A 10,994-nucleotide genomic window follows, 5' to 3' on the forward strand; every position below is an offset into this window, starting at 1 on the left:
ACTCTCTCTCCAGATGTTGGTGATACGAGAATGCCACATTCTGGAGTCCATTCCAATCCCTGAGGAAGGTAGTCTCCCATCTCTTCAAGAATTGACCATCTCTGGATGTCCTGAGTTATCCGGTCTACCTGATGGGCTTCGATACTGCAAATCTCTTCAAGAATTGGAAATAAAGAACTGCCCAAAGATAACGTCTATTCCAATTCCATCAGAGGGCCTCCCATCTCTTTTTCGACTGGTGCTTTCGCAGTTTCCTGAATTATCAAGCCTACCGAGTGGGCTAGGCTGCTGCACCTCTCTTGCTCATTTGAGAATAACAGAGTGCCCCAAGGTAACATCCATTCCAATCGACAGTCTCAGTACAACCCTCCGTGAGCTGTGTGTGAGTAATTTCGAGTCTCTTCCTAATTTAAACGGCGGCGTCACATCCCTCCGTCGATTGGAAATTGAGAAATGTGAAACTACACAAATTGATCTTCATCAATTCCCCGTCTCTCTCCAGGAGTTAAGAATAATAGAGTGTCCTAATCTAGAGACGGTTCCAAATTTAGACAAGCTCACATCCCTCCGTGACGTGTCGATTACTGATTGTTCCGGATTAACGAGTCTACCAAGTGGGTTAGCAACGGCATCCCCACAAGTATTCACCCGTCTCAAGCACTTGACACTTGGTCCGTTTTGGAAGGAGCTGGAGTCATTCCCTGCTTTTCAGGATCTACCACAACTTGGATCATTATTTATCTGCGGGTGGCCAAAGCTCAAGTCTCTGCCTGGACAAATTCGACACATGACGTCTTTGACCTATTTGTCGATAGATTCCTTTGAGGGAGTGGAGGCTATTCCAGATTGGTTGGGAAACCTTGCATCTCTTGAATACCTAGATGTGCACCGTTGCGAGAATCTGATGTATCTACCTTCCGTCCAAGCCATGCAACGCCTCACCAAATTAGATGGGCTATTCATCGGCAACTGTCCCCTTCTAAGGGAAAGATGCAGAGAGGAGAGCGGCCCAGAGTGGCCGAAGATTTCTCATATTACAGACATCACTGGTAACTCTTTTTCTTTTCTTTTTCTTCTCCCCATCAAGTATTGTCAAGTTGTATGCCTCTGCTTTTTTCTCCCCATAAGAGAATCAGTGCCGGGAATGCTTTGGCTCTTTCTTATCACTCTCCCCTTTTTGTCATCTCTGCTCCTCGTATAATCAGTCAATTTAGTTGTTTTACAAATACAAATTCAAATATTAGGTGAGAAAACCACGAGTTTTCTCTAGTTATATACAAAGTCATTGTTGTGAAAACACTATAAGTCTAGACTCTAGTGAGTCACTTCTAAAGCTACGAGCTTGTTTCTGATGCATCTCTACAGACATCAAAACTTGTATACTCTTATCCCTTTATGGTGTGTGCCTAACTTCTTCTTTTATTAGTTTTTTGAGATGGTGGCTTGCATGTACCCTTTTTCTCTTCGTAACACATCAAGTTGGAATTGCTCCAAAAATAACAAGCGTAAGTTATCTGACCCCTTCTAGAGTTCTAGTCTCTTCTGATGTTTTCCCCTATCTGAACGTTGCTCTGTCGATTCCATATCAGCTAACAACGACATTGTATCTGCAGGGGCATCAACAATTCATTATCATCTCTCTATCAGCAATGCAGAATTGGGGAAGAGGCACTCCATTTGCTACAGGTATATATAGAACCTCTGGCTGTTAAATTCAGAAGAGTTGCAGACGTTTTGTTTTAACATTTATACTGACGTAATAACATTTTTATATATACATAAATCTTATGTTACGATTACATTACATATATATTCTTTTGTAGTTCATATCTTTCAATTGGAGGATACAGAGACGGTATGTTAATTTCCATATACTTAGGTTTAAAATCGATGTCTCAAGGAAAAATTGGTTTGGATTAACAGAGACGACATTTGCCAACCTGCATTAGAACCCCTAATCAGTAATATTTCTACAAATGCAAAATAGTTCAAATGGTTCAGAAATTCATTCAACCCAATTCACTCTTCCTAAGCTATATTCATTTTCCTTGATTATAATGAATTTCTAAACTCTAAACAGAATAAACCATGTTTATCCCCTTGTTCTTTTACCAGCCCTGACCACCATCCTTTTGTTTCTTATTTGTGATGTTCATTTAATTTGTTTCTTGATATAGGTTATGAGAAGGTTTGTTCTGGTCATAACTCACTAGTGGAATTTACTGATCTCTTGAAGTTTCTCTATGAAGCAAGGTAGGTTAAGGTTGACCTTCTTAACATTTCCAGTACACTTTTTAAGCAGCTTTCTGCTGCAATTTTAATGAACGAGTGCTAGAACATCAGAATACATATAAATTGGTGGTGTTTGTTGTCACACAGTACTAGCTAATTTTATTGAAAGGAGAACAGAGTATGTTTTGGGTTTGTCTAATTGTCTTGCGTGTCACTAGTCACTACAGATGAGTAGTAAGGGAAATAGATCATTAAATTGAGTTGCTTGCTCTTATTTCTGTGCAGCAATGGTTAAAGCAAAGTATGTACCAGCCATCATAGACTCAGTAATGGCCCCTATGGAAGTTTTGGGGATTTTGATGGGCACAATATATTTAGATACCCTGATTTTCAAAGGTAAAATGCTCTTCTCACATCTGTTTTATTCCTGTGATGTCTTTGTCAAGACTCGTGTCACATAATGGTCCTTGTTTTTTTTTTTTTTTTTTTTCAGCAAGACTATGGGACTGCATTTTCTTCATTTTGGTACTGGAGACATACAATGTGGAGCATTTCACCAATTATGTACGTTGTACTATAGAGCAACTTTTATCATTCTACTATGAGTATTTTCTTGGGTGTTTATCTAGCCCTTTGGATTCTCTTAGTTCGAAGGAAGATGACATTAGGTTTCAAAGAGTCACAGGAGTTGTCTTTTGGAGAGATATTGGAAGCTGGTTGAAAACAGACTAGGATGCTTGTTCATCATTATCTTTCTGCTCCATCTCTCCAGGTGGCTTGAGCTTGAGCCGCTTGACAATTCAGATTTTACAGAAGAATTGTTTGTCAATCATTCTCCAAAGAAGACAACCAGGTTGCAGATGCTTTTGCAGATTGTCAGGTTTGTCTGAAATCACACGTTATGCATTTTTTAGAACTTTTATTTTGCTTGTTGATTGTTAATTTTTCACATTATGTGTTCTACAAATTACATCTTCACCCAGAGAGAAGAATCTGTTCTTTTTTTGATTTACAGTTTGCTCACTTTGCTGTGAATGGAAAAAACTTTGGTTTAATCAAATTTTCCAAAATCAGTAATCTAGTGTAAGCAAAATCTTTCTGTGAGTAAATTGAAGTTTTCAAAGTCTCGCATTAAAACACCAGTAAAGCTTTAACCTCTCATAAACAAAGAGCATAATTGTAATAGTCCTTCTTCTGTAACCACCAGCGTTAAATATGTACACGACATGGTCATTCTTTTGCAGCAAGACAATCACTTAATTCACTATATATTTTGATTCCGCTGGGCATGACCTGTAGATCGGTGTCAAGGAGTTTTATTCAGTAGGAGATACAACAGTTACGTAACAGGAGCAAACAGAGTTCCGGTACTTTATATCCCTTTCATCTGTATGTTTATTTACTTCGTTGTTTGAATAATGCAGAAAAATTAGTTGACATTTGACAACAAATTTGAGTTCATATTGTTTCTCTAATTTTTGGACTGAATCTTATGGACAGATGAAGAAGGTGGTTGCTTTGCTTTTGTGTTGCTGTGAAGGTAATAAAAGGCGCTCCAGTTCATACAGGTAAAAATTCCCCTCTGTTTATACTTGATTAAAGCTATAAATATCACCTATATAAGCATGTTATCAAACATTTCAAACCTCTGTTTGAATTAAGGAATGTGTGTCAGTTTACTAGTGCGTTCTTGAGACCATATTGGCTTTGAATTGGAGGTCTTTGAAATCCTTTTTATCTAAAGATTGAACATCATCTTTTGTCCTCAACGTTTCCAACCAGCACACTGTTAAACAGTTTAAGTGGTTCCATGCTGTGAATTATGTTGAGAACAGTAGAATTCATACAAAATGGTGGAGTTTAAGTCATTAGATTAGCTGAATTATTGAAACTGCTGTAGAGCATGTTTGGAAATTTGTTGTATATTACTAGAGATGAGAAGTAAGCGAAGCTGGTTATCTAACTGAAGTGCAAGGTCTTATTTCTGTACAGGAAGCAGATATCAGTCATGAGATATTCAAAACGTTATCGTAGTTTCAGTGTGTTGGGCACGTTTTCTCTGGATATCCTAATTTTAAAGGCCCGTTCGAGAGCGGACGTCCGTATACTCGTAAAAGTGCGGACGTCTCTCCTTTCTCAGCCATCGACCGCCGACGACGTCCCATCTGTTACCGGACAGATACCAGAGGCATCCCCAACGACTTTACCATGAAGATGAATGCCATGGAGATCAGAGTTGAAGGAGTTGAAGGTCTGGGCAGCAATCTCCACCCAAAACTTCAGACACAATCAATGGCGACTGCAAATTGGCATTCAGTGATTCCACCGGCAAGAGGAATGTCACAATCGAGGTCTGGTGTCTACTCGGCAAGAGGAGAGCCGTCGTCGGCTTAATGGTGGCACACTCCAATTTGCTAAATATGTATCTGTTACAGTGTACATGTGACTTAATGCTTCAATATTTTACATTGTTACATGTAAGCATTTCTAATGATACTCTGAAGTCTCAATATCAGCCTTCACATCTAGGGTTCTCCCTATTTGAGCCTGCTGTGTTTGGGCTTTGGGCTGCAAGTACTTGGGTTGTTGGCCCTAGAGCTGGACTCGGAAGCTGGTTTCATGCGCTTAGAAGCTTTAGAGGGATAAATAAAGGGTAAACAAGGATAGTTATTGTACAAAAAAAAAAAAAAAAAAACAAGGATAGTTTTTTTATTCCGATCGAGTCATTTGCATCTTCATAGAACTATTTTCTCAAGTCCTCTAGCTTGTTCTTTTTCAAATAATGATGAGTACGTTACACATTAGGGTATCTGTTTAGATTGTTTCGTGGTTTTTGAACCAATTTGATGTTGTAGGACAACTCATTAAAGTCATAGCCCTATATGGGGTGAGTTGTTTGAAGTTGTAAGTTTTCTACCGATTGACGCCCTTCTTTGTAAAAAACAATTCTCACATACTGTCTCAACATACCGGCAAATATATGGAGCAGTGGAGGCGATTTATACCAAAGCACGAAGAAAAGAGCTAGGTGTGGGATGGCTTGACGCCTTGACCAAATAACAATCTTTCTTTTTATTTTTTGTTCTGCAGTGTGATCAAACATTTGAATTATAGAAAAGATCTGGTTTCTCTTGGTACGTCCTAATAAAATCCAACAAGGATCTTTGACAATGAATGAAAGATCTAAATCATGCGTCTTCAATACAACTGTGAGTGAACGGAGAGAGGAGCAAATAAGAAGAATCACATGTTTCGTGATGAATTATATTCGGTTGGTTCTCAAATTCTAAGTTCCCACAGAAAGACCCCCACCGCTGGTAGAGGAATTGTTTTCGACTACTTCGTGGGGAAGCTGCCCCTGCTCCTCCAGTGACCCCTCCACCTCCTTCTCTTCCTTGTCTCAACCTTAACCCCGGTTCAAAGTAGTTACAGCGTCGCTTCTCCGATCTAACGTCGACAGCTCCAACCCCGACACACCCTCACACGTGTCCCGGGGGTTGACTTACGCAACCCACGTCCGACCAAAGATTTGGTTGCTTGGTCTCTCTTAACCTGCGCCCACTCGCTAAACGACGCCGTTGCATCTCTTTCCGATTGTCTGACAGTCAACGGCTCCGTTTGTTTGGACGCGGAGGTGGGTAGGGTCGGAACAGACCGCCGTGCATGCCACCGCTAGAGGTTATTAGTGGTTTTTTTTTCTCTAGGGCTAGCTCGCAAAGTCAAAGCCGCATGCTTCCAAACGTAACCTGCCCTCGTTCTGAAGCAACCCATGCACTCGGGGTCTGGTGGTTCTTGTGCTTCAAGATAAGATTGTAAAATAGTGGAGCCTCCATGGCCGTGGTGATGGTGGTTGAATAATGTTGTCTCTACTCTCTAGGGTTTTAAATTTCTGTTGTCTGTTTCCGGGACGACTTGTCGTGCTTCCGTGAGATGGACTTGTGGTGCATTGTCAACGCTACCTATGGCTAGGTTAATTTCTTGTCCACCCTTTTGAGTCTTCCGTGACACGAAAGTAACGTGTTCGATGAATTGGCTAAGAGACTTCAAGTCTAGCTTTACCGTACGAATGTGGAAAATAGCAAACTTGGCACGCGGCCTTGTTACTGAAGGTAAATTTTCGTTGTATTTATACTACATTGCCATTGTAAATGTTGGTATTTTGGTGATTTAATTCAATGTGTAGTCGAGATAGATGGTTTCGTAACTTCATCTCCCACAATTGATTACGAGATCACTCATCAGCACTCTTCATCATTGTAATATGCTAATATAGTGGCAAGAATAAATGTCCTTTCCTCTTCTAAGAAAGATCAAGGCATGCAATCTTGTATCTCTAATCTCTATGGGCCACGATAGTATAGTTGTTTAGGCAATATAGGCACTGAGTTAGTGTATACATCGCCAGTATGAACTGAAAAAAAATGTCACTTAAAATCTTAGTAATGTTAGCGTAGTGATATGGAAATTATGCCATTTAGAGGGGACTAGAAGAGGCTTTACTTCTGGAATAAGTTTTGGTTGGTGGCTTTGCTTCTTTTTAATAATAAACATGCTTAAATTAGTTTCCTCTACAAGTATACATTGTAGGCTCTAATCTTTGCAATATTCCTTGAACCTGCTTTAATAGTTTCAGACTATAGTATCTAATCTCATCAGCAATCATTCATATATCCCTTGATTACATTCTACTAATGGAGTAAGAAGATAGCTTTAGTTTTTATGAGCTACAAAATCAAGAATCTTTATAATAACTTGTACTTAATATTTATATACGAAAAAAAAATTGTCTACTAAAAAAAGAACATGAAGTGTTTGATGAGTTGTTCTGGATTAACAAATTAATTAAGAAGTTCATCTTCAATATCATTTCCTTTCTATATTCTTTCATTTGGAAGTGAATAATGTCTAGCTGAACAGTTACGAAAAAGCCATGATCTTTGGATATTTGTTGAGCGAGCGGTAAATTCTATAGTTCATGTATACGATCATATTTTTCATACCTGGCCGGCTAGACATTGTGATCCCCAGTTCCCCAAGTACATTAACAATTCAGAAAGGAAACGATTATGAAGATCAACACTCTTTGATTTGTTTATCCAAAGTGTGAGATAGACCAACTCTTATAAACTGATGAAAAGGGTATAGTTTTATTGATTCTTTAGTGGTTGACTCTTGCTACTCTGGTTGAAATGGGTCAGGTATAGCTTTGGTCCACTTAGCATACCCTCTACCTCCTCAAAACAGAATATAACAAGACAAACACACCCTTAAATGAAATCGCAGAGAATTATACAGCAAATCATGTAAAACAAGTCGAGCTGTTCTTCAATTTGAATGAAATTTTTACCTTGGCATAAACGCAAACTAGACGAAAGGGTTTAGTTGACCAAATATTAACCTGTTTGACGGGGAATACAATTCTTAGTTTTAAGTCAAAGTAGGGTTAGAAATCCATACAAAACCAACACAGCTCTCCCTTTCCTCCTCCTCTTACTTTAAAAGTCAAGAGGGAAACACGTAGAGGTGACAACTTCCTCTTCATCTGCTCCACTTTTTCCATCTCTAATTCTCCATTAAGAGTCGTCTTTCTCTTCCTAGCTATCCAACTCATTTCCTCGAAGCCTTTCTTCTTCTTCTTCTTCTTCTTCTTCTTCTGCGAGCATTAATGGAGGAAGCAATGAGTACTAATTGGACGGTTGGTTTCGAAGAGGAGCTTGTGAGGGAGCTTCTGGACAACGAGTCTCCTTTCTTTGTGTTACCAGAGGAGGCTATAGAGTATCCGCAAATGAGTGTTTCAAGCAAAGAGGGACTAAACCGGTTTGTGCAGAACGTCTATTCTGGACCAACAATCCATGATATCGAGACCGCTTTGTCTGTCACAACTGGGATAACAGTCCAACCCCAAGAACTATCACAAGCCAGGTCTGTAATTATCTACATTTCTTTTACATCATTTTTCCAGGACAAGTAATGAAGAATTGTTATTAGGTTTTGTATACATAGAACTTGATGAATGTGTATTATATGATGATACGTGTCTTGTTTTCAAGCGCAGGCTTTCAATATTGGAGAGGGGCTTGAGTAAGGTTGAGCACAAGTATACTCTGAAGATCAAAAGTTGTGACACTGGAATGGCTGATGATGGATATAAATGGAGAAAGTATGGACAGAAATCCATCAAGAATAGCCCAAATCCTAGGTACACAACTTTCACTAGCTATCTCCTCCTTCTTCCCTTATTGATTAAACTTGTTAGATGTTATCTAATGTTTAACATATTCATGGAGCAAAGTCTTTCAGCCAGCTACTGATGAAAGTGTAATACTCTTCGTCACACTCTTACAAAATAAAAATGTATACACTGATTACGCTCTACGTTTTGAATATTGTGCATTTGTGAAAACAGAACTTGAAATAAATGCGCAGAATAACGTTGTATTTTGTGTATGTAAGAAAGAAAAGAATGATACATGAAAAAATTCTTGTTCTTGTATTTTAGAGTTCTGGTGAGTTCAAGACCAGATGGAATAATAGTTGCTTCATTTGTACGTTTAGTTTAGACAAGGGACCTAAACCATTGAACTTTGCTTTGAAAGCCTAGCATCCTTAGCTAACCACTTCACTATTATATTATGCTTCTACTACAACTAAAATACCAATTAAGCAGATCCTGAAACAATGCTCTCCTAATCCAACCACCCTAGCCTATTGGTCTTTCCTCAAGTACCCCAAAGAATATTATCCTACAACCTTAGCCTAGATAAGGTCCAAGCCATTAAACAAGGTTTAAAGTTGACAAATTGCTGCAATGATACAAGTATTTTTCTCCAGTCGATTCAATTTTCTGTGCAAATTCTTACCAAGCTTTTGTTTCTGGATTTTGTGTTGGAAAACAAATAGGAGCTACTACAGGTGCACAAACCCAAGATGCAGTGCAAAGAAGCAAGTGGAGAGGTCAAGTGAAGATCCAGACACACTCATCATCACCTATGAAGGCCTCCACCTACACTTTGCATATCCATTTTTCCACCTAACCCAGGCCCAGAACCCGAATCCACCGACCAAAAAACCCAAGAAGAAAACCTCACCAGCCCAACCCGAGGACCACCACGAGCAAGTAGCTCAAGAAAGCTCGCGTAGCGTTACTCCAGACCCGGAACCTGATCTGCATCCCGGCGGCACGTATGCGGACCAACCACCTCAAGAGTTCGTAGAAGAAGAGAGGGGGTCACAAGGTCTGCTTGAAGATGTGGTGCCATTTATGATTAGGAAACCTTCAAGTGCTTCTTCAAATTCTTCTTGTTGCTCTTACCGTTCACCTCCAACCTCCCCTTCATCTTATTCATGGCCTAGTTATTTTGATGTTGGGATCAATCATAGCATTGGCTGATGAATCCATACATTTAGTTGTTAAAGCTAAATAATCCTAGTGTTTCTATATATACATATGTCATATATACAATAATGCTCTTCAATGTATGTTACAATCCAATATTGTAGAATGTGTCGTCAACATAGGAAGAAGCCCTTGGTACGAGTATATATGCTAGTTATTTATTATTTAATTTGAAATTGAAGAGGTAACCATTTTCCTCTATATTTTTCCTATATTCTTCTTAAACTTACCAAACTAGTTTCAATTGATCTTGGTCAACATTTTTGTTTCAATACGTGAACATGACGCCATGCCAATCCATGACACACCAACACGACTAATAAAGACACCAAACCTACCAAATCTGTAAACCCTTGCTCAAAAAATAATAATAACAAAACAAAAAACAATAAAAATCCAAACCTAGGCCCAAAAAAGAGCCCAGGCCACAAACCCATAACCAAAGCACAAAACACAAGAGGTTGGAGTAGAATTACCTCAACCCATTTGGCCCTTGCCACACTATCATCGACTTATCCCGCCGTACCACTGAAAAGCCATCCACGAACCCTTAGAGCAAAGCCGAACCTGAAAAACATCCAAGTCGTCCCCGACATTCTTCCAGACAAACCATCGATCCTTCCAAATCCATTGTGTATGATCGGCTCTCCGACCGTCGACATAACCCAACAAGGAAATGAGCTGTCCATTTTTAATGTATGGTTGCCCCAAACAACAATACGCGTCGTCACGCCCCAAATCGACAAAGGCTAATAAAAGATCTCTCCAAATTCCGGTCTTCCAAGCCCAGACCATGTCCATTATTCATGAAATCATGTCCGACCACACCCATCAGACGTCGGCACGGCCAAAGATCAACACCAACGCCGTGGTGCAGTCGAACAAGACAGAAGATTTTGCTTTTGCGAAGCCCTAGATCCTACTTTTATAGAGCGAGTAGAGAGAAATGATCAAGACAACCTTTTTCTAGTTCATTCATATCAACATATTTGACGGAGATGTATAATTTTCTAGTCCCGAGTAATTTGATTGCTCTAAATTTCAAATCTATTGTAATTTTATTTTTTAAATGAAGTTATCTTGATAAAAATAAAAATAAAATTATCAGGTGAAAAAAATAGGGGATGCTCAATAGTTAAAACACGAGAATGAGGTGACCAAACTAAGCATAAAAAGATATGTGAAGTGACAAGCATGACCTCCTCCAAGTCCCTCCCGTCTGCCCCATAGTCAAGGACAATCACGTAATTTCCGAATCAAAATGACGAAGCAGCTTCTGGTTCCAGTTATGAAACAAATTCTCTTTTTCTCCGGCCCTCTTCACACTCTCCTCATTCCGGGGTAACCCCGCTTCTCTCTCTCTCTC

The 10,994-nt window shown here is 39.3% G+C and overlaps 2 protein-coding genes across 2 annotated transcripts; both read left to right on the forward strand.

Annotated features, from left to right (window-relative positions):
• The first annotated feature begins 732 nt into the window (after positions 1 to 732).
• On the forward strand, positions 733 to 4,707 carry LOC101305487. The gene is made up of 10 exons (XM_004302731.1): positions 733 to 1,049; positions 1,427 to 1,505; positions 1,614 to 1,686; positions 2,178 to 2,253; positions 2,518 to 2,628; positions 2,726 to 2,796; positions 3,005 to 3,112; positions 3,532 to 3,599; positions 3,733 to 3,800; positions 4,225 to 4,707. Exons 6-10 carry the CDS (start codon positions 2,733 to 2,735, stop codon positions 4,442 to 4,444), a joined length of 528 nt encoding a protein of 175 aa, XP_004302779.1. The 5' UTR covers positions 733 to 1,049; positions 1,427 to 1,505; positions 1,614 to 1,686; positions 2,178 to 2,253; positions 2,518 to 2,628; positions 2,726 to 2,732; the 3' UTR covers positions 4,445 to 4,707.
• A 3,190-nt stretch (positions 4,708 to 7,897) lies between these two features.
• On the forward strand, positions 7,898 to 9,710 carry LOC101301793 (probable WRKY transcription factor 49-like). Its single transcript, XM_004302718.1, has 3 exons — positions 7,898 to 8,154; positions 8,288 to 8,431; positions 9,133 to 9,710. The coding sequence occupies exons 1-3, from the start codon at positions 7,898 to 7,900 to the stop codon at positions 9,620 to 9,622; spliced, it is 891 nt and encodes a 296-aa protein (XP_004302766.1). The 3' UTR covers positions 9,623 to 9,710.
• Positions 9,711 to 10,994: the final 1,284 nt, after the last annotated feature.

Source organism: Fragaria vesca, linkage group LG6, assembly GCF_000184155.1.
Source record: "Fragaria vesca subsp. vesca linkage group LG6, FraVesHawaii_1.0, whole genome shotgun sequence".
Classification (NCBI taxonomy): domain Eukaryota; kingdom Viridiplantae; phylum Streptophyta; class Magnoliopsida; order Rosales; family Rosaceae; genus Fragaria; species Fragaria vesca.

Bases quoted from the DNA above. Each gene is read 5' to 3' on its own strand.
- LOC101305487 (XM_004302731.1), top strand. From the start codon at position 2,733: ATGGGACTGCATTTTCTTCATTTTGGTACTGGAGACATACAATGTGGA. The intron at 3,600-3,732 runs GTACTTTATATC...TCTTATGGACAG, and splicing joins CAGGAGCAAACAGAGTTCCG to ATGAAGAAGGTGGTTGCTTT. The intron at 3,801-4,224 runs GTAAAAATTCCC...ATTTCTGTACAG, and splicing joins AGGCGCTCCAGTTCATACAG to GAAGCAGATATCAGTCATGA.
- LOC101301793 (XM_004302718.1), top strand. From the start codon at position 7,898: ATGGAGGAAGCAATGAGTACTAATTGGACGGTTGGTTTCGAAGAGGAG. The intron at 8,155-8,287 runs GTCTGTAATTAT...TTTCAAGCGCAG, and splicing joins CAAGAACTATCACAAGCCAG to GCTTTCAATATTGGAGAGGG. The intron at 8,432-9,132 runs GTACACAACTTT...GAAAACAAATAG, and splicing joins AAGAATAGCCCAAATCCTAG to GAGCTACTACAGGTGCACAA.